This window comes from Vombatus ursinus, unplaced genomic scaffold (genome assembly GCF_900497805.2).
Source record: "Vombatus ursinus unplaced genomic scaffold, bare-nosed wombat genome assembly UNPS02009918.1, whole genome shotgun sequence".
In the NCBI taxonomy this organism is placed as follows: Eukaryota; Metazoa; Chordata; class Mammalia; order Diprotodontia; family Vombatidae; genus Vombatus; species Vombatus ursinus.
In genome coordinates, this window is record NW_020949696.1 from 365,400 (window position 1) to 388,935 (window position 23,536).

General features: G+C 45.8%; 1 protein-coding gene across 9 annotated transcripts in view; it reads left to right on the top strand.

Annotated features, from left to right (window-relative positions):
* The window catches only part of CELF5 (CUGBP Elav-like family member 5), a 72,849-nt gene that overhangs the window by 2,690 nt on the left and 46,623 nt on the right, over window positions 1-23,536 (top strand). For all 9 annotated transcript variants that reach the window (XM_027853109.1, XM_027853108.1, XM_027853116.1 and 6 more), the window contains exon 2: window positions 14,829-14,911. In XM_027853109.1, coding sequence (XP_027708910.1) covers window positions 14,829-14,911 — 83 coding nt within the window. The remainder of the gene's footprint in view (window positions 1-14,828; window positions 14,912-23,536) is intronic.

Sequence of the window (23,536 nt, forward strand, 5' to 3'; positions counted from 1 at the left end):
ACACACACACACACACACACACACACACACACACACACACACACACATGCTTCTCTAATTCTATGTTACTCTGCTATTGAGATCAGTCTTCATCATCATGGCAGGGAGAGGAGAGTCCTAACACTGGGGGAGGCAGAATCATGGACTTGTCTACCATGAATAATGACTTCCTGGACCCAGGGAGATGGAATTAAGGAAGTATTCAGTATGCCCCAAATGCAAGGGGTATCACCCACTTTCTCCTCTGTCTTACAGGCTGTTCTGACTCATAGAATCTCTGGGGCACCCAATCTAAGTACCCCTATTTGGACAAGTGCCATGCCCCAGTGGTGACATAAGGGGAGAAGGTAGAGCACCAAGATATGACTAACTGCTGGAGCCCCAGAGGAGTTCATAGGCAGGTTTCCCCCCTTTAAACCCCTCTCTGTATCTTGGCCTTACACCTTGGTCTCAGAATTTCCCTGAGAGGTGGGCTTGAGTTACCATGGCTTGCTGCAGTGCTGGAGGAAGTGGTGAGAGGGGCCAATTGACAAGGTGTCACCTACACACCAGTTCAGGTCCTGGGATAATGTGCTCTATGCTTAAGTACAGGTTTGGTTGAAGGCATCCAGGAGAGGGAAGGGAGGGGAGTAGAAAATGTGGGGTTCCTGATAGACAGAACCTTGTGCCAAGAGTCAATTCAGACACTGATGAATTTGTAACCCTGGGTGAGTCACTTTGCATTTGGGACCTCAATTTCCCCATCTGAAAAATGAGGATTTGGACTACATGACCCCTAATGTCCATTCCAGTTCCAAAATCCTATGTTCTAAGGGCCCTTCTCAGCTATGACATTCTCTGTTCTAAGGGCCCTTCCAGTTCTAACATTCTATGTTCTAGGTCCCTCCCCAATCGACATTCTACATTATGTGATTCTAGGAAAGGAGGCAGCAAATTAATGGAGAGCTGTGTGTGTGTTTCAAGTGAGGCTGAGTTGAAGGCAAGGAGAGAATGATGCTCTCTAGTTGCTGGCCAAAGAGGGGATCAATGGACATTTGATTGGGACAATCAGAAGAAGACTACTTTGCAAGCCCTGTATCTTATTTGGGTCTCAGAATCACCCTGTGAGGCCAGTAAGAGCAGGGATTATTTCCGTCATTTTGTAGCAGGGGAAACTGAGTCCTATGGAGGAAAAGGGTCTTGATGGAGGTCACTCAGTGACTCAGTGGCACAGGTGGACCTGGAACTCAGTACTTCCCACCCCTGACTTTTTGTCACACCTGCAGCTGTTTAGGTTTGGGTGGAAATGTCTGGACAGGGCTAGGTGCTGAAAGCTGGGGAGATTAGGGTGTGTATGTGTATGTGGTTGGAGGGTGGGACCAGACCTCTCCAGAGCCCCCTAGGAGAGGGTGAGGGAATAAGTATCATTCCCACGAAAACTGGTGTTGTTGATGGATACGATCGCTCCCTGAGTTGAGCACTCGGAATAAAACTGCTCTGTGTGTGTGTGTGTGTGTGTGTGTGTGTGTGTGTATACCGCCACTCTCAGAACAAACCTGTTACCATCTGACAATGCTGGGCCTCTAAAATAGATCGGTGTGGCATGGTGGGGGCTGGGAACCAGAAGGGCATGGGAGGGGGAGGGGAACCCATGAATAAAACACTCATTTCATTACAAACATTCCGTTAAATATAGTCTGCATTTGTAGGTTGAGGTCAAGCTCCAGACAGAGACAGAAACCTGTCACTAGCCTGTATGGAGATGAGAAGGCCAGTGTTGGCATTACCTGGGTGAGCTCCTTGTAACAAAACTCATTTGGAAACACAGGATATTATAGCAAAAAAAAAATATCGTCTCCCCTAACCTCTGCTCTGAGTTGTTTTTTGGTTTTTGTTTTTCTTTTTTTTGGTGTGTGTGTGTGTATGTATGTGTGTGTGTGTGTGTGTGTGTGTGTGTGTGTGTGTGCATGCTCTGTGTATAGATACGTATTTGTGGAGAGAGACAGAGACAGAGAGACAGAAAGAGACAGAAAGAGACAAAGAGAGACAGAGAAAGAGAGGCAGGGAGACAGAGAGGAGGCATGTGGGGCGGCTGTTTTTGGTTATCAATTTTCTTTCCAGGGAAGGATGCTTATGAGTGCAAGTATAGAATTTGGGGAGGGGGAGATTTCACTCCCTGCCTCCCCCATCCCATTTATTTTCCAGTCATTCCTATGATTCTTCTGCCCCTCTGGCCCCTAGCCACCCAGTGATGTTTGGGAAATTTTCTTTCCCCTCCCCCATCCTGCTTCCCAGGACCCAGCACCCTATTCTTATCTCCCTCTTGGGTCCAGGGCCTGGCAAATTTGGCGCATCTGGTGGGCGTCGTTAATTTTCCTATGAATGTTAATGCTTTAATGTCAATATTATTATGAAGTGGTTTATATATTCATATTAGCAGATGAATATTAATGCTCCAACACCCTCTGTAGTGGCTCGTGTTACTCCAGTTCCCCTGATATTATTCACAATGCCGTTTTTTTCTATTTATGTTAATCGTATATACATTTGCATATTAATGGTAATATTTGTCTTAAAAGGGCTATTTTGAGGGCGGGAAGGAAGAAAGTGGTGATCAGAGATGGGGGAGAGATAGACTACTGGCCAGCACCCCAGGATTTGGAGGGATAGCAGCACCTCTCAGGGTCTGGGCTGGGTGTCCTCCCCAGTGGGTTTTAAGAGGGATGAGAGGTAAAGAGAGGAAGCTCTGAAGCATGAGATTTAGAGAGAGCCTGACGTGGAATCCAGAGGGAGAGGAGGGAGGGAAGTGTGGAGACAGGAAAGGGGGGAGGGGGGTGGGAGAGGCAAAGCAAGGGGATGGAGAGGGGAATGAGACTTACAGGGTATTATGCCAGGTGAAAGCTGATCAGCTTAAACCCCGGGCTGGGGGACACAGTCAGACCAAGCGAGGAGAGAGAAGACCGATTCTCTTTACTTCAGGGCAGGATTGTTGGATTAGACACGGGCAGCACAAGGGTGCGGTACCCAAGGAACCTGGTCTGTTCGTTCTTTCCCAGGGGAGAAGGGAGCAGCAGTGGTCTGAGCCCCAAGAAGCTCTGGGTTTGATATCAGTCAATCATCTCATTTGATTGAGCATCTCCTGTGGTCGTCTTTCACATGCATTTCACAAAGCCCTTTTTCGTTCAGATCTTCATTTGATTTTTACAATGTCCTCTGTAAGGTAGACAGGGCAGGAATTATCACCCCCATTTTACAGGTGGGAAAACAGAGACTCAGCAGAAGTGACTTGCCCTGTAAAATGAGGGTGTTACTGTAAGTGAACTTCCAGCCCTAGCTTTCTATGTTCTGTGTCCTAAGAAGTCTCTCCCAGCTCTGACACTCTGTATTTTAAGGACCCTCCCAATTCTGACATGAGCCCTTTTTCAGTTCCCCTGAGTTGGTACTGTCCCATCTCCAGAAGTTACTCTGTATTTATTTTTCATTTTGTATTCACTTATCTGTGTACACGCCGTACTTCTCCAGTGTATGGTAAGCTGACTGAAGGCAGGTACTGTCTCATTTTGTCTCTCTATCCCTAGCACCTAGGACAGCGCCCGGCTCAGAGGAGGTGCCTAAATGGGCTTGCTGATCTAAATTGAGTGCTACATTCTAAGGTCCCTCCCAGCTTTGACACTTTATAGTCTTAGGTCTCTTCCAGCTGTGAAATTCTGTGTTCTAACGTCACTTCTAGCTGACTGCGTCCCTAGACCTAGCCCTCATGAAGGTTGGAGCAATTAGGTGGTTCAATGGAAGAGCAGTGGGCCTGGAGTCAAGAAGAGTTGATTTCAATTCAGCCTCAGACACTTACTAGCTGTGTCATCCTGGGCAAGTCACTTAACTGCTGCCTCAGTTTCCCTATCTGCAAAATGGGGAAATAATGGCACCTACTTCCAAGGACTGTTGTGAGGAACAAATGAGATATTTATAAAAAAAGCTCCTGGTGCATAGTAAGTACTTAATAAATGCTAGTCCCCCCCTCTTCAATTTCTAGCCCAGTAGGAGAGAAAAGACAGATGTACCAATTAAGAGAGATCAAGAAAAGAACTCAATAGGACAGTTTCAGACAAGATGCTCAGACAAGATGGATATCTCACTTTCAGCTCAGATGATCAGAAAGTCTTAGAGGAGGTGGTGTTTGAAAGGGGCATGGGAGGAATAAGTCCCCAGAAAGCCAAGGATCACCAGGAGGATAAAATGTACAGCCTCAGTGCCTCTGTGACTAGTGTGTGTGTGTGTGTGTGTGTGTGTGTGTGTGTGTGCGCGCGCGTGTCTGTACACATGTGTGCATGTGTACCTGTGTGTGGGTAGGGGAGTGAGTAGGTTAGCATGTACAGGTGGGTGCAGTGTGTATATTTGTGGATGTCTATGGGTGTGTGTATGTGTGTGTAGGTGTGGGTGGGAGTATGGAATAAGTAGTTCCTCTGGTAAAAGGGAGGGGCTGCATTAAACCATCCATACTTCCCCACCTGCTCGTGAACATACAGACACTTGCGATGGGAGAGCCTATTGGGGAGGCAGGTCAGAGACCCTGCTACAGGAATCCACTCTAAGGTGGACAGGTGGGGATAGAGGAAATTATGAGAAGTCAGGTTGAATTTGATATAAAGATGACTGTCACAACAGCCAGAGTCTGGAGAGGACAGAGCTCCCTGTCCCTAGATGTTTTTAATCACAAAGCTGGATGACCCTCTGCCAGGAATAATGTAGAAAGGATCACGGCATTTGGCAGATGGTTGGACCAGGGACCCTCCAGGGTCCTGTTCAGCCTTAATTGAGGAGTTGTTGGGAGGAGAGGAGGTATGAAAAATCCAGGCTGTATGAAGATCTCACTGCATCCCAGGTGACTTAAGTCCCTGGGATTAGCTGGAGTGACTGGGCATGATTGATAATAATGATAATAAATGCTAGCGGCTCTCTGTTACCTGCAGTACCAAATATAAGCTCCATTGTTTGGCATTTAAAGCCCTTCGCTACTTGGCCCCATCTTGCCTTGGCAATCTTATTACACATTTTGTTCAGTCATTTCAGTCATGTCTTACTCTCCATGACTCCATTTGGAGTTTTCTTGGTGGAGATACTGGAGTGGTTTGCCATTTCCTTCTCCAGCTCATTTGACAGGTGAGGAAACTGAGGCAAACAGGGTGAAATGACTTGCCCAGGGTCACCTAGCTAGTAAGTTTCTGAGGCCGAATTTGAACTCAGATTTTCCTGACTCCAGGGCCTGTGCTCTATTCACTTTGCCACCTAGCTGCCTCCTTGTATACATTACTCTCCTTCATACATACATGATGGTTCAGTCAAACTGGCCTTTTTCCTGACCCTGTCACATGATCCTTCATCACTCCTCTTCCTGCTTTTGCACAAGCAAAAAAAAAAAAAGCTTCCCTTGTGAAGAATCCCTCCAAGGCTCAGTTCAAAGGTCACCTTTTACAATAAGACCTTTCCTCACCAAGCAGTCATCATGGTGCCTGCTCATAGTAGGCATTTAAAAAATACTTGTTCCTTCCTCCCTCCCCTTCTCATTTTGACCCAAATTATCTTATGCCCATTTTGGGGCATATCTCTATATGTTCATGTTGTCTCTCTTTGAGAGACTCTAAGTTCATTGTGGGCAGAGACTGTTTGTTTCATTTTTGTCAAATCCTCAGTGTCTGGCTCATCACAGGCACTTAATAAATACTTGTTGATTGTTTGCCTGGTTGAATAACAATAGTATTTATTTAGTTCTTGAAATTTACACAGTGATTCAGCTTATGGATTGTACTTTACAACTACAGACCACTTTGATCTTCATAGCAATCTTTTGAGGAGGTTGAGAAATGTTAATATCCCCCTTTTACAGCTTATAAGATAATTATAAGATTTGGAGCTAGGAAGGACTTTCCAGCCCATCTGGTCCAACCCCCTTTCTTTAGAGAGGAAGAAACTCAGGTTGAGAGGACTGGAACCCAAGTCTTTCCACTCTAAGAGCCTTGAATGGAGAGGGCATTCAGTATATGCTGGATTGAATTGAATTCTATTGAATACTTGATCCTGGGCAACTATCCCAGTTGGGCTGATGTCTGGGAGTGCCCCCTCTGTCCCATGGCCCCTCACCACAGCAAATATTTAGAGGTCCTTTGATTTACTCTTTAAAGTCAATGCAGGGGCAGCTCAGTGGTGCAGTGGGTAGAGCACTGGCCTTGGAGTCAGGAGGACCTGAGTTCAAATCCAGCCTCAGGCACATAACATTTACTAGTTGTGTGACTCTGGGCAAGTCACTTAACCCCAATTGCCTTGCCAAAAAAAAAGTCAATGCAGTTCCGTAGGCAGAGAGGGATGAGTGGAGAGTCAGGGACCTAGGCTTTTGTCCCACTGGAGTTCCCTGACTAGCCTCTAGCCTGGGAATTGTGTGTCTGGGTGGCCTCACTTTGTGAGCCTTGGGCCACTCTGCCTGCTGGGTTGGGAGCAGGAGATTCTGTCTCCCTGAGCTTTGGTTTCCCTTTACCTTTGGTCCTGTTTCCTTCATGGGCCATCCCAGCTCTGACATTCTGTGTCCTAAGGGTCCTCCTAGCTCTGACATCCTGTGTTCTAAGAGCCCTATCAGCTCTGATACTTTATGTTCTAAGGACCCTCCAGACTTTGACATTGTGTCCTAAAGGCCCTCCCACCTCTTACCTTCAGTGTTTTAAAGGGCTCTTCCAGTCCTGATAGGTTAGATTCTAAGATTCCCTTCTAGATCTGACCTTTTGCATTTAAGGACCCTCCCAGCTCTGACACCCTGTGTTCTAAGGGCCCTTCTAGCTCTGACATTCTGTGTTCTAGGGGCCCTCCCAGCTCTGGGTAGGAGGTTGTGTCTTCTTTTTCTTTATTCATTCTTTTCTTCATTCACTTATTCAACAGTTCAAGTGCCTACTATAGTGCTATACAAGCACTTAATAGATATTAATTTTGTTGAATAAGCATTTATTAAGTACTTATAGCCATATTGCAGGTTCCTGTGATGGGCTTCCTGTAGGAGGAGAGAGATGAGTAAGAGATGCCCTCATGGAGCTCACTGTCTACTAGGGAGGTGGAGACTTCCACAAAAATAACAAAGCAGGATGTGCTGAGGTCCACAAAGACATACAAAGCTCAATAAACTTCCTGCTGGCGAGATCAGGAAAGTTTTCACAGAGTAAGAAACACCTAAGCCAAGACATGTAAATCGGGGAGAATTTCAAAGGAAAAGATGGCAGACCTACATTCTAGTAGGGAGCAAAATATGGAACACATTTAAGGATAGCAGTTTGTTTGCAACATATCATATGGGAAGGGGAGATAAGTCTGCAAAGGCAGACTAAAGTCAGACTGTTGGGGACCTTGAATGCTAGGCTGAAGATTCTACCCCTTCTCCTATGGGTACTGGGGAGCCATAAAAGGTATCAGATTTGGGGAGGGCCATAATCGGAGTTGGGTTTTAGGAAGATGGTTCTGTTGGCCTGTGAAGGAGGGTTCATGGGATCATAGATTTAGAGCCTGAAGGGCATCCCCTCCTCATTTTACATATAAGGAGACTGAGGCATGGACAGGTTAAGTAACTGGTCCACACAGGTAGGAAATGGAAGGGCTGGGACTGAACCTGAGTCTTCTGACTCCAAAATCAATCATTCTTTCCCTCGCATCACTCTACCTACTGGAATAGAGAGGGAGATACCAGAAGCAGAGAGCTTATCTGGGGAGGCTTTGTTAGTCCAGGCAAGAGGCGATAAAGTCTGAATGAGGGTAGTGGCCATCAGAGTGGCAAGTAGGGGACTGCTAGGATGAAAGGCACTTGACTACTGGTTGGCTGCGGTGAGGTCATCAAGGAGGCACCAAAAATGCCCTATTAGTTTCAGGCTGCAGACATTTGTTGAGGTCTCCAGGGATAGAGGGAGGCCAAGAGGCCCCATTCATCCCAAAGAGGTTGCCTTTCTGGGAACCCCAGAAGAGGATGGGTCTGCCCAGAGATTCAGTTTGAAAGCAGTACTCCAGGGGACCCTGAAGAGAAGGCCTTTTAAGATGGAGGACAAGCCCATGCCTCCCCATCCTTGGCCCATCCTCCCCCCTGCTAAGGACTGGAACATCCATGAGGGTTTCTCCAAGGACCTCATTTAAGGTATAGGAAGTGAGTACAGGGGACAAGACCGTGCATAGATTTGCATATGATTGAGGGACATTTGCATGTGTCACCTGAGACAGCACTGCCTTTTCCTCATCATTTTTAGGTTGAAGTGTTATCATGATTTCTTCTTCTGGGCTTGGCTTTTCTTACCATCCACCATCTCTGATCCTCACCTCTAGCTGGGGAAGAGGTAGTAGGGGGAAGGGTTGGAAGACAAGGGAGGGAAGGCTTCCTATTTAGAGTCAAAACTAGTCTGACCCTGCTTAGCTGGTGGGAGTCAGCCAAGTGGGACAGGCATGGGAGCAGCGAAAGAATTGTTACCATCTGTTAAGTGGGCGGTCTGTCCAAATGGTGTTCTTCAGACGCATAGAGGAAGCATCCTGATTACAGTCAGGAACCATCATGCTTTGAGCTGTGTCTTCATCCACACTTTCTTACCTGGCTTCCTCTTGTGAGCAAGAGGACATGTATATGACATGTCTGGTGGGCAGTAGGGCTAAGGCTGGGACCGGGATCAAGGTTGAGATTGTCTGGGTTCAATATTCAGTCTGGAGCAGGACCAAGTTCAAGAACTGGGTTGAGGCTGGGTTTAAACTTTAGGACCATGCAATTCCACTAGACTGTTGGAGCTGAAGGGAACCTTAGAACAAAGAATGCAGAAAATCAGAACTGGAGGGCCCTTAGAACACAAGATGTCAGGGCTAGGAGGGCCCTTAGAATACGGGATGTCAGGGCTGGGAGGGCCCTTAGAACACAGAATGTCAGAACTGAAAGGAAAAATGAACCCTGGTTTTATATGCAGTCCTGCCCCCTCATTCCAAAGATGAAGAAGCGGAGACCCAGTGAGGGGCCACATTTTGCCCAGGTTCACATGGAGTCAAAGGGAGGGGGCAGGGCCAGTGACTCCAATCCAGGTCTCTTTCGAGGCTGGGTCAGGTCCCTTTCTGTTATGCCGTACTTACTCCTATGGAGACAGCCTGTCTCTTAGTAGACTTTAGTTTCATTTTGGTGCCTCAGGGCCAAATGACTGAGCAGGGCATGACTTTATGCTCAAAGGAAAAATAATAAAGAGAAAGACCAAATTTAGTCTATTTCTTTTAGACAATTCAAATAAGAAGTCTTGTTGAGTTAGAGTTACCTCTAGAAAAGCTTGGAGGGTTGTTTAGATTCCTTTTATCCCCTGACCACCCTCTAACAAAGAAGATTCTGATTTGTGACCCTGCCAGAAGGGACCTGAGAACATGGAACACAGAATGTCAGAGCTAGAAAGGATTTTCAACATAGAACATAGAATCACAGGATTTAGAAGTGGAGGAAAGCTTAGAGATTTTCTTATCCAACTCTCTCATTTTACAGATGGGGAAACCAAGGTTCAGATTATATCTTGGGTCCCTTCCAACACTGATTCTAAGAGAAATTTGGACCCAAAATGAATATCTAAAGCCAGTTGTAATTTCTGCCAAGTTAGTTGAGCTTGCTCTTGAGGCCAGCCCACTGGACAGATTCCGGACTCGTCACTAGTCCTTTACTTTCTTTCTCCCTCCTTCTTTCCCCACTGATCTTCAGCATAACTAGTACTGGAGACTGATATTGGTATGGGGGGTGGGGCTGGGCTGGGCTGGGATGGCAGGCGGGGGAGAGCAGCAACATTGACTGAAGAGAATTGGCCCCTGGATGGAGTTGGCCCTTGCTAGCCCTTGGCAGGCAGCCTCCATCCTCTGACAGCCAGGGATTTCCATATTTTTGGAGCCTGTTAAATTATCAAAGGGCTGCTGTGCATAGATTGCACTCCTCTCCTCTTCCTACAGATCAAATTATCAGAGCCAAGATTGGATTGTAAATGGCTTAAGACGATCTATTCATTGTTGATATTAAAGTCCCCTTGGTCTCAAAGTCCTGGAGAGTTCCAGGCCCTCCAGCCTCCCACAAGGAGCCCTGATGTGACTAACAACAAAGGTCAATCTGTTTTTCCACACACCTGGCTCAACTCTGGAAGCACCTCTGGCTGGAACAGTATCATCTGGGAATACAAAGTTTGGAGATCCTGCCAATGGGTTGAAAAGGCTTGGGCTCCGAAATGAAAGTCAGGGCTGTGATGAGCCTCAGACACTTTAGGATTTACTCCACATTCCCTTTGTTAATTAACGGGTTGACCTTGGAAAAGTCACTCAATTTCTCAGAGTCTCAGTTTCCTCATCTGTAAAATGAGGAAGATAAGCCCTGCCCTGCCTCCCTTGTGGAGGTGTTGGAAAGATCAATCCAACCAACTAAATAAATGCTTATAAGTGCCTAAAATGGGCCAGGCATTGTGCTGAGGGACCAAGACAGAATGACATCATTCTGCCCTCAAAGAGCTTCTATTCTAAAGAGGGAGACAACATACGCATATCTAGGGATAGATAAAGCACATATATGGGAATATACAAAATATATAGAAAGGGTGACCTTGTAGGGGAAGGGACTAACAGTTGGGGACACCAGGAGGGGCCTCACATAGAAGGTGGCACTTGAGCTTAAATATCAAAGGGAACTGGGAATTCTAAGGGATGGAGGCGAGAAGAGAGAGCAGGAGTTGAGCAGCAAAAAAGCCAGTTTGCCTGGACCACAGAGTGTGTGAAGGAGAGAAATGTGTAATTAAATCTGGAAAGGTAGGATGGGGGCAGGTTGGGGGGAATTTTCCAGCCAAACAACAGTGTTTTTAGTTGATTAAATATGTGTGTGTGTATGTGTGTATATACACATATGTAGATATGTGTGTATATGTACACATACATACATATACACATCATATATATACACACATCACATATGTATGTGCATGTGCATGTGGATGTGGATGTGGATGTGCACGTGTATATGGAGTGGCCAGAGATTGTTGAGTAGTGGGGTGGTACGGTCAGACGGATCTGTTAGGAAAATCGCTTTGGCAACCACATAGAGGATAAATCCGATGAAATAACGGATGCGAGAGTCTGGTGTAACTGCACAGTATAATAGAAATGTCAGCTATTGTCATTATTATTACAAGTGCACGTGTTATCTTTTGTGTACAAAGATGATACCCCTGAATCACCCCCTCTGGAAAGAGGGCTTCGTCCACCTGCTGTCTCCAGCAGTGGGAATAGGCTGCTCTGAATTTTCTCACCTTCTTCTTTGTGACCAGCAGCATATTTCACATAGGGGGTGTCAGGGTTCAGGCTGTGGTGGTAGAGTAATATCTCCATATGGGAACAGGGAGGGGATCAGTCTGGGGCATAGGCATCCAGATTGCAGAGGACAAGGTGGGGAGGTTAGAGAGCTGTTCAGTTTAGTTGGAACATAGATTATGTGAAGGGTAGGAGATACAATTATACGCCCAGGTTGGATCAAGATTTCGGTGAATGCTGGAGTGCAGTAGGGATGGGAGCAAGGAGATTTTTTTTTTTTAAAACTGGGAGAGCAACGGGGAATCATGGAAGGTTTTGTTTTTGTTTGTTTCATAGAGAATTAGTCTGATCAGAGTAGGACACTGGGAAATGACGTAGAGGATGAAGATAAGAGGTGATGAAGTTACCCCACCCTAAATTTGAACATCTGTCCAGGGAGGGAGCTAGATTACATGATCTCTCTAAGGTTTATCAAAGCTCCAATGGGCAAGGGCACGTCCCAATAGAAGGTCTGCTGTTTTACAGTCTGATGTCTCCTCCAGTTCCAACATTCTGGATTCATGTTCTACGGACCTTCCCAGCTCTGATACTATGTTCTAAGGGCCCTCCCAGCTCTGACATCCTGGGTTCTAAGGACCCTCCCAGCTCTGACATCCTGTGTTCTAAGGGTCCTCCTAGCTCTGACATTTTCTTTTCTAAAGGCCCTCCCAGCTCTGACATCCACAGAAAAAGAATCTCAGAGATAGAAGATTACTTAAATGCCACCAAGTCCAGCCCATACCTGGTCAAGAATCCCTGCCTCACCCCTCCAACATACAGAACAAAGGGTCCTCCAGCCTTTGCTTGGAGACCTCCAGGGAAGGAGACCCTACTACCTCACAAGAGTTCTTGTTCTACTTCAGGACACCTGTCATTGTTTGGGAGTTCTTTATAACAAAAGCTAACATTCATATAGCAACTACTATGTGCCAGGCACTGTGCTAAGCACCAATTATTATCTCATTTTATCCTCACAACAACTCTGAGAGGTAAGTGCTACTACAGTTGAGGAAACTGAGGCAGACAAAGGCTAAGTGACTTGTCCAGGGTCCCATAGCTAGTAAGTATCTGAGGTTGGATTTGAACTTAGGTCTTCCTGACTCCAGGCCTGCTACTCATTCTCTCCACTGGGCTACCTTGATGATTAAATTTCTTCCTTTTATCAAGTTGAAGTCTATACCTCTATAATAATGCTTGTAAGGCCTGAATTTATCAGTCATAGATTACTCCAGCTCTCAGGGCCAACCAAAATGAACCTAATTCCTCTTCCATATACCAGCCCTTCAAATACTTGAGCATAGCTCTTATGCCCACCATCTTCTTTTCTTCTCTAGGCTAAACGTACATGTCACAGGGTTGACTCATATTGAATTTGCAGTCCATGAACATACCCAAATCTTTTTTCCAGGCAAACCTCTGTGTAATCGTACTTCTGCCATCTTGTACTTGTAAGTTGACTTTTTGAACCCAAGTGTATGACTTTACATTTAACCCTAGATTTCACCCAATATGTTCCATGTTTTAATGGCTCTTCCAGCTCAGAGGTTCCATTTTATGTTCTAAGGGCCTTCTTACTCTGACTTTAATGTAATTCAACAATTATTTATTAAACATTTCTATGTATAGGGTATTGTGCGTGGTGTTGAGGATACGAAGATGAAAAACAATATTGTCCCTGCCCTCAAGGCACTTACAATCTGTAGAAGGTTGAGAAATACAAATCCCGATAAGTTAGAATATAATAAAATCATAGGAAAGGTTAAAAAATGACATCATTATATTGGGGAATTTTGAGTGGCCCAGTTTGCATTGCAAGTTCAAAGTACACGAAGGCAGAAAGGGAGCAATAAAACTGGAAAGAGAAGTCAAAGCCAGATAAATGAAGACTTTAGATGCCAGCCCGAGGCACTTGTATTTTATCTGGAAGGCACTGGAGACCCAATGAAGGTTATTAACTAGGGTAGTGACCTGATCAGATTGGTGCATCGGGCAGTCTACTTTGGCAGCAGAATGAAGGGTGGAAAAAAATAAAATTAAATTAAAAAAAAAGAATGAAGGGTGGAAGGAAGCAGGAAGAGATTGAAGACAGGTAGTCTTAGTCTGGAGGTTATTTAAATTGTCCAGTCAAGATGTAAGGAGGGCCTAAATTGAGATATTTGTAGTGGGAGTGGAAAGGAGAGTACCCATTTGAGAAATAACTTTGGAATTAGGATTAATAAGACTTGGCAACTGGTTTGTATTTCGGTGGAGGGGTATGGGGAGAAGTCTTGCCATGAGACCATCAGAAGAAATAGAGAGATAGAGGGGTAGAGGATGAGTCCAGTCTGAAGAATTGGGCTTAGGGCGTTGACTGCCCACCTAGGTAGAGGTATCTCAAGGGCATTTGGAGATCTGGGACTGGAGCTCAGGAGGGACGTTAGATGCGGATTTGAGAGTCATGTCTGGAAGTACAATGTTTGGAATTGTAGAGTGAATGAGATTATCAAGGGAGTAGAGACCCCGGAAACACCCACCCTTAGGGTCATATAAACTTGGGGGTGGGATTAATCTCTAGGGTTCCTTCCAGTCCTGACATTGTCTGTGCTTGAATGAAGCAGTGAGATAAAGATGAATTAGAGAAGCTGGGTTCAAATTATGGCTCTTCCACTGTACTGGCTTTGTGACCTTGGACAAATAATCGTCTCTCTAGGCCTCAGTTTCCTCATCTGTCAAGTGAGAGGCAGATGAGTGCCAAGATCCCTTTCAGCTCTAAATCTAAGCTCCCTAGGGTCCCTTTAAGATCCCTCCACACATTTTCAAACAGTCTCCTTGAAGCTGGGTGCTTTAGGACTCATCCTCCCCAAATTATACTATAGTAATTACTTCCTCTGCCCTCCTTCCACTCCCACCTCCCACCCACAACCCCCCACCCACCCCCATTTTGACAGGTCCTTCCTCTGTGGGCTTTTATCCATGACTGTTCTCCTAATGACTCCCCCTGCCTCCTGCCTCCTCTTCTTCCTGCCCAGCCAGAGTAAATCTCATCCCAAGCCCTTCCCTCCATTCCAGATAATTAACAAACAACTAAAGGATGGGATTGGGTGGAGAATGAACATCTTTCCCTGCCTAGGATAGAACAGCTGAGCCTGATGAAGAGAACCAAGAAAATACATGTCCCAAGAGTGGGGCTCAGGAGTGGGCAACAGAGAATGTGGAAGAAAGCAGTAGTGGGCTAGTAAATGTTTAACAACTGGCTCTCCAGGAAAAATATACACTAGACATATTTTTAAATTCAATCCTCCTTATTTACACGTCTGCCATTGTTTTCTTAAGTTTAGACAATCCACAAGAGGTTAGACCAAGCCCTGATCTGTTGTAAGGTTTGCTGATTTCCAAGGAATAAATGCTCACTCTGAAAATTTACCCATCTTTGTGAACCATTGAAGGTAGCTCCAGCACACCTGGAAGGAAAAAAAATCACGTATCTCTAACACCTGATTTCCATTTCTTTCTCCCCTCCTCAGGGTGCGCTTTCCTCACCTACTGTGCCAGGGATTCCGCCATCAAGGCCCAGACTGCTCTGCACGAACAAAAGACTCTGCCTGGGGTGAGTCTTAGTTGGGGCTGGGGGAGGGGAAGACCGGGGTGGGAGGAATTGAGACACCCCCAGAAGGGTGTCTAGAGTTTAGGGAGGGAGTTGTGATGGTAGACAAGCTTGGTTTAGATGAAGACCTCTCTCCTCCCTTTCTAACCCATAATTACATACAGCAATGGCAGAGATGTAAAAATTGGGGGTGGGGTGGGGAAAGGAAATCTAGAAGGTTTAGCAAAAAAAAAATGAGTATTGCAGATCAGTGTAGGAGCCTTAGAATGTCATCCTTATATTCTCCAGTAAGGACTGACTCTTCTTTCTTTGTCAATTACGAATGAAACAGACCTGGCTTGGGCAGGGGCTGCTTGGGTGGTAGTTCTGTCAGTGTATGCCAGCTGTGTTCCTGGTGAGTTTTCCTTGCTCTTTGTCACCTCTTTCCACTTCACCAGGCTGACCAGAATCCTGAAAAGACTCAAACACAGAACAAAACAAAGAAAAATTAGCCATCTTCTGATTGACTATTAGCTTTGTGAGGACAGAATCTTGTTTCATTTTTGTCTTTGTGTGTTTTCAATGCTTAGCATATAGTAAATCCTTGTGGATTTATTACATTATTACGATATAGTTATATTGCTTACTTATTTTGTTCCAAGACGTGGGGACAGCCTGTAAGCTCAGAGAATTTAGCTGAAGTGGGTATCCTGGGTCAGTATAGAAGCTTGAGAAAGCTTTTCTGAAGTTTTGGAAATAGTCTTTGGGGAATCTGACAAAACTGAGATTAGGCACAGAGGCATCTAGCCTCAGTTCTGGGACTGACACATTTGATCTCTTGGGGTTCTTTTACTTTCAGAGACTAGTACCTTTCTGGGACCCCTTAGGGCAGGGGCTTACTAATGGTCATATGTGATGGAGTATAAGGCCAGAGAGCAAAAGGAATAAGGCAACCTGAACTTCCAGGAAAAATAAGGCCAATGTTGGACAGTTCCCATATAGCTGTGACCTCAGCAAGAGGCAATATAGAAAGAGACAGCCCATGGGTCAAGAGAACTGGGTTCCAGACCAGGTTGTGCCATGCATTCGCAGAATGCCCTGAACAAGTCCTTTTCTCTCTCTGGGTCTCAGTTTCCCCATTTGTAAAATGAGGAAGATGAATTAGAGATGATCGCTAAGGTCCTGTCCAGTTATAAAATCCTAAAGCCCCAATAAAGCATCTGGCCTCCGACAGTGGGGCTGGCTTCCAAATCTCTTCCCTAATCTGTTTCCCAGAAGGCCAAGATGGGAGCAGAAGCGGGATAGTCCCTGCAGAACCACCAAAGGGGTTTGCCAGCTAACCCAGTTCTCCCCTGTCACTGATGGGGGCCTCTTGCTTGCATCAGGCTCTCAGCAGAACAATCTCCAGGTATTTAAATTTGTAGATTAATTTGTAGGGAGGTAACACTCTGCTAATTACAGAACTTCCCTGCTCATCTCATTGTGGGAGACTAGAGGAAGCGGCAGGGTTGGTGGCTGGATTTAATTTGTTAGGGGTGGGAGAAGTGTAGAGACAGGGAGGACTGGGGTGAGTGAGGGGCAATGGAGAAAGACCTGGGAACCAGGATGTCTTCGGTCTAATTCTTATTCTGTCTCCAGTTCTTCTTTGGCCTTCAGCCAAAGCCTTCCACTGGTAAGACCTGACTGGGCCACCTTGGGCATGCTATTTAACCTCTCCCTGCATCTTGGTTTCTGCTTCAGTACAATGAGTGACTAAATTATTCCTAATCCTTTCTAACTGTAAATGCTATGAGCTCCTTTCTCCTTAGAACTAACTAGTACTGGGGGCATGGAGGATGTGGCCACAATTTCAGTGCTATGACTAGATGATGTCTGAGGGCCTTCTCAGCTCTGACCTTCGGTGTTCTAAGGGCTCTCCCAATTCTGACATCCTGGGTCCGAAGAACCCTCCCAGCTGATATTCCACGTTCTAAGGTTCTTCCTGACATTCTAAGTGTCTCCCTGCCTATTTTCCCACCCTCCTACCCAGTTTTGACATTCTTTGTTCTCTTCCATTTCTGACATTAGCATGGTATGGTGAAAAGTGCCAGATTTAGAATTCAGTGACATGGGTTCAAATCTCCTATTTGCCACATGCTAGCTGTGTGGCCTTGAGAAAGTCATTTGACTGCCTTGTGCCTCAGTTTCCCCATTGGTAAAATGAGGAGTTATACTCAGTGACTCCCAGATTCCTTCCAGCTCAAAGTCTACGATCTATGTTATAAGGGCCCTTTTTGTTCTGACATTCCATGCCCTATTTTCTAAGCTCTGCCAACCCCCAGCTATGATACTCTTTTTTTTATATCCTTTATTCTACATTCTAAAACCCCTTCCTCTATAACACACCGTAGAATCTTCATGGTTCCTAGGACAAATGGGGGTCTTGGGAGCAGGGAAGAGGTGGAGACAAAGGGTCTGCTCCTTTGTGGAATGGTTCTTGTGGAATGGTCCCCAGCTTTGACCTAGGTTGGCTCCTATCCTGCTGGTGCCTGAGGTGAATGAGAGCTGGGGGTAGGAATGTGTGAGGTTGGAGCATGTAGGGCATTGGACAACAAGGTCCCATGGGCTTAGCAGCATGCAGGGGTCAGGAGAAAGCACGTTGGACTAGGGAATGAGGGCTGGAGGGTAAGAAGCAGCTCTGTAGAATACAGAGACCAGGATTGCAATATTGTTTCAGTTTTGTGCCTTGGGCAAATCACTTTTCCCCCTTTCAGTGCCTCAGTTTCTTCCTTGGTAAAATCCGGATAATAATGTTTTATTGGAGTGATCAAATGATATGGTTCCTTTATACGTTCTTTGTAGTAAAATTTGAAATGAATGTAGGCTGGCATTATTCTTTTAATTCCGCTAGTGCCCTTATCACCATCTGGGTATGGAACCTAAAGAGACACTTCCTTAAGGCTCTCTAGCCATCTCGAGGAGAAGACTTGGGGGTGGGGAAGTAACCTTTGCTTTCACATCTCTGAAGAGATATTGTAGGACACAGGGAGTAGATCTCTCTGGGCGAACCCAGAGGGCAGCCCCAAGATGAATGGGAGAAGTTATAGGGAGGCAGATCTCATTTCAATGCAATCAGAGATGCCCCACAGTGTAATGGCTTCTCTCAGGAGGTAGGGCACTCCAAGGGGCAGAGACTTGTTGGGGATACCATGGGAGATTCATGTGTCATGTGGGGACTGGGATAAGGGATGCCTTTGGGTCTTTTTTTTTCCTTTTGTCTTTTAAAAAAGTTTTTTTCCCTATAGGAGGAAATGTAGGTAAAAACAAAAAACATCACCCAAATTTTAAAAGTTGATTTTCATTAATATATTTTGTTTTTTTTAAAATTTATTTTCATTGTTATCTTTTGTTTTCATATTGCCTCCGTTTCCCCATATATGCCTTCCCCTCCCCCTCCCAGAGAGCCATCCCTTATTGACAAAATTAAAAAATAAAAAAGAAGAGAGAAAAGTCAGCAAAAACCAATCAACACATGGGAAAAATCTAATGTTGTATTCAATATTCCATACCCATGGACCCCAATCTCGACAAAGGGACGGGGAAGCTCCTCTCATGTTTCTTCTTTGGGGTCAAGCTTGACCATCATAATTTCACAACATCCAGTTTATGGACCTTTCTAATGCTGATTAGAAATTTTAAATTCTGTGATTCTAAGAATCAAAGATTCTGTGATTCCATCCATTCCTATCTTGTTGTCTGAGATTAGCCATGACCTGGAGGAAAAAGCGATATTTTTTCGAGGTTATGCCAAGAATCAGGGGGCCCCATGAGGTCACTCCTTCCAAGGGTCAGTCCTTTTGAATCTGTGACAAGCTGGCCCGTCAAAAGGACCTGTCCTGCTTTCTGTCTCTCCTGGGGGAAAGAGCCCATGTGTTCAGGGCAGAAGGCTCCCAGAGGGACAGAGGGAGCTCAGAGCTTCAGCATAATTAACACATTGTAGAGAGCTGAATATTTTCCCTTTTTCCATCTACTCCCCAGCTTACTACCCTCCCCCGCTCTTTTGCTAGATCCACAGCCCCCCTCCCCAGATTGTCTTGCAAGGGACCAAGGTTAATAATAATAGATCTGTAAGGTTTTAGAAGTATTTTGCCCCAAATGACCCTGTGTAGTAGGGAGTTCCTTCCTCCTTCCCTCCCTCCATCCTTCCATTCCTCCTTCCCTTCCTTCCTTCTTCCCTACCTTTCTACCCCTCCTTTCCTTCTTTCTTTCCTTCCTTCCATCCTTTGTTCTTTCTTTCCTCCTTCTCTCTCTCCTCCTTCTTTCCTCCCTTTCTCCCTCCCTCCCAGCCTCCCTTCCTTTCTTCCTCCCTCCCTCACTTTCTTCTTTCCTCCATTTCTTCCCACCTCCCTCCCTCTTTCCCTCCTTTCTTCCTTCCTTCCTTTGTTCCTCCCTTCCTTTCTCCCTTCCTCCTTTCCTTCCTCCCAGTCTCCCTTCCTTTCTTCCTCTCTCCATCACTTTCTTCTTTCCTTTGTTTTTTCCCACTTCCCTCCCTCTTTCCCTCCTTCCTTCCCTCTTTCCTTCCTTCTTTCCTTCCTTTGTCTCTCCCTCCTTCCTTTTCTTCTTTCTTTCATTTCTTTCCCCCTCCTTCCCTTCCTTCTTTTTTCCTTCCTGACAAATCAGATTACCTTTGATCTATTTAGTATTTACCTATCACCGGATTTGTGTCCCCTAGCTAGACTGTAAACTCTTTGAGAACAGGAAGTGTTTCCCTTTTGTTACCTGGCACAGGACCCCTGCATGTTAGGTGCTTAATAAATCTAGGCAGATTGACCAAAGTATTATTTTTCCCATTTTATAACTCAAACAATCAATAAGCACTTATTAGGTGGCTACTATGTGCTAGGCGCTATACTAGGCAGTGAGGATATAATGACGCAAGTAAAACAGTACCTGCCCTCAAGAAGGTTACATTCTATGAGGGAAGAAAATGTATACACATACAAGTATATACAAAATCAGTAGAAGGTGATGTGGTATGGAAGAAGCACTGGGTTCTAGGGCAATCAGGAAAGGCTTCAGGGAAGAAGTGGTATTTGAGCTGGGCTTTGAAAGAAATTAGGAATTTTTTTTAAGGCAATTGGGGGTAAGTGACTTGCCCAGTGTCACACAGCTAGTAAGTGTGATGTGTTTGGTTGGAGGCCGGATTTGAGAACTCAGGTCCTCCTGACTTCAGGGCCGGTGCTCTATCTACTGCGCCACCTAGCTGCTCCCAGAAATTAGGAATTTTAAGAGGTGGAGGAGAGGAGGGAGTGCCAGGTAGGCAGGAGGGCAAGCCTGTACAAAGGCACAGAGAGGGGAAGTGGAATGTGTGAGCAACAGCAGCGAGGCCAAGTTGGCTGAACCATGAAGTCTACGCAAGGCAGTTACGTGTAAGACAGGCTGGAAAGGTCACCTGGAGGAGACTGGGAAGGACTTTAATTGCCAAACAGAGGGCTGTGTATTTAATCCTAGAGGTAATAGAATTTATTGAGTAAGGGAATGAAATGGTGAGACACACATTTAACTGACAGCCTCCCACTTGTTGGGAAGGGAGAGGGCTGGAGGGGGCTGGAGGAGATGTTGACTTCTGATGTCTGAGCTTCCTTCCAGCTTGGAGGTTCTGACTCTGTGAGCTGTTGGTACTGGTACTGCCAGGGCCAGGACACAGGTTCTATATAACCTGTATGTTTCACCTGTGCGGTTCTAGAATTAGGAGATCCTGGGAGGCATGTCTTTTTTCCAGGAATCTGGGTGAAAGGTTCAGAAATCTGAGTCTGGAGCAGGGCAGGGGGTGGAAGGGAGTTGAGGTGCTCACAAGAAAGACAAAGGAAAATTGGTGTATGAAGATGAGTCCTGGAGAGGCATTCTGGGTAGAGAGAATTTCATGTAGAGATGGGAAAATGTAAAATGTGTTGAAAAACTTTGAGGTGTCTGTTCGGATTGGAGAATAAACAGTGTGTGTGTGTGTGTGTGTGTGTGTGTGTGTGTGTGTGTGTTTGTTTTTTTTTGTTTTTTTTTTTAGGGAGGCAATCAGGGTTAAGTGACTTGCCCAAGGTTACACACCTAGTACATGTCAAGTGTTTGGTCTGAGGCCGGATTTGAACTCAGGTCCTCCTGACTTCAGGGCTGGTACTCTATCCACTGCACCACCTAGCTGACCCTGAATAAAGTATGTTTTAAAGGAAAAGGAAGAAGCCAGAAAAACAGCATCCTAGATTAAGAGCTGGGAAGGCTCTTAAAGATATCTAGTCTAACACATCCACCCCCCCCTTCATTTTGTATATGAGAAATTGAGGCACAGAGCGATTCAGGAAGTTGTTTAGGGTCATACAACTGGTAAGTGGCTAAGGTAAGATTGGAACCAAGTTGTTCTGCCTCCAAGGCTAGCAGCTCTTTACTCTAACAGGGGAAGTTGTGGCCAAATTGTAGAAAGCCTTGAATGCCAGGCTGAGGGGATGGACTTTCTTCTGCAGGTCATAGAGAACTAGCTAAGGTGGAGAAGATGGTCAGGAGGCTGTCATAACCATCTAAGTTAGAGGTGATTAGGCCTGGCCTAGGGTGCGCTCTGTGGGATGAGTAAGCTAATGGATGGAAGATGCCTAGAGATCGGGGAGCCATTGGCTTGAGGCAGTCAGTCAGGAGGTGGGAGGCCTGTGTGATGGGGTACTTACTTGCTGGCTCTGGCCACATGCCCCATTCCAGAACACCCCCTGTCCCAGAGCCCTGAAGTCCATTTCTCGGCATCCAGGGATCAGGGTATTTCACTTCCCACGTGAAACAGATCTTTCCCAGGTTGGTATCCATTAAAAATGACTAACAGCTCTTGCATGAGGAGGATTCTTGGATGGGAGACTTTGGGGGCTCAACCAAGCCCCCCACATGGGAATGTGGCAAGGCTCTGCCCCACGCTACCTCCTCTTCTCTCTACCCCAGAGTTCTTAACTTTTTTTTTGTGCTATGGTCTAGCTGTGGGACCCTGGGCAAGTCACTTAACCCTGTTTGCTTCAGTTTTCTCATTTGTAAAATGAGCTGGAGAAGGAAATGGCAAACTACTCCAGTATCTTTGCCCAAAAAACCTAAATGGGGTTGAAAAGAGTCAGACATGACTGAAACAACAGAACAACAATTGGTAAAGCCCATGGACTTCTCAGAATAATATTTTCAAATAATTGAAGAAAATGCTAAATTTCAGTTAGGGGTAGTGAAAATAAGAATGTCATTATTTTCTCATTCAAGTTCATAGAAGCCCCACCCCCCGTCTGGGGACCCTAGATTAAAAACCCTTCTCTATACTGTCTTCCTCATGGAGATATCCCAGTGCCTCAAGCCTCCCACCCCCAACATACTTTCCCATTGATTCAGGTGAGTCTCATGTCTATATCTTTTGCCCTGACCTCTCTCACCCAAATTTCAGGCTCCATTTTCCAACTGCCTGTTGGACATCCTCACCTGAATGAGCGTCAGCCCCCTCACACTCAAAGGCAGGGGGGGGGGGTACATTGGCTCTGAAGCAAAACACTGGTTTTAAACTCTGCCTCTGCCACTGACTCTCTTTGGGACCTCAGGTAAATCACTAAAGCTGCCCTAGCCTCAGTTTCCTCATCTATAAAATGAGGGGGTCAGACTCAATGACCTCCTAGGTGCCCCCAGCACCAGCTCCAAGAATCTCTGAGCTTCCCCCCAAACCTGTCTCTCTTCCCAGTTTCCCCATTTTCTGCCAAAGCACCATCATACTCCACCATCCTTCAGCTTCAAAATCTCTGCAGCCTCTGCTTCTTCTAAGGCCTCACCGCCCATAGCCAGCCACTTGTCAGGTCCTGTGGGTGCCTCCTTCTCAGTTTCTCTCTTATCCCATCCTCTTCATCCCCACAGAGCTCACCTTTGTCTAGGCCTGATCACCTCTTGCTTAGATGGTTATAACAGCCTCCTGACCATTCCCCAACTTCGGTAGCTCCAGGAAGAAAATCTCAACCCCTAAGCCTTGGCATTCAAAGTCTTCCATGATTCAGATCCTACTTGTCTTTCCAGCTTTAACCTCCTCCTTCAAAACTGACTTTTGGCTTCAATCTAAACTATACACATTTCAGTTCCCCTTATGTAGCTACACTTTCCATCCAGTCTATGATATACCCTTCACCTAGAAGGCCTTTCTTTCCTTACCAGTGGCCACCCTCCCTGAGCTGGACTTTTACCTGGACTCTGGCAGTTTCTCCCCCCATCTCTCGCCAAGTTGGTCTCCTTGCCTCCAGCGTCAACCCTCTGCAGCCCATCCTCCACACAGCAGTCTTAACCATGTTAGTTTTCTGCTCGAGAAGGCTTCCTTGCTTCCCTATCTCTTCTAGGATGAAATACAAACTCCTTTCTATGGCATTAAAATCTTTCCACAGCCTAGTTCTAACCTTCCTTTGCAGACTTTTACAAATTACTCCTTTTCATGCATCCTATAACCCAACCAAACTGATTTATTTGCTATTCCTCATAAATGACACTCATTTCCCACCTTCATGCCTTTGCCCTGGCTATCCCCCATGCCTGGAATGCTCTCTCCCCTCCCCTCCACCTTTTTGGGTTCCTGGTTTCCTTGGCTTCTGTGTGTGTGTGTGTGTGTGTGTGTGTGTGTGTGTGTGTGTG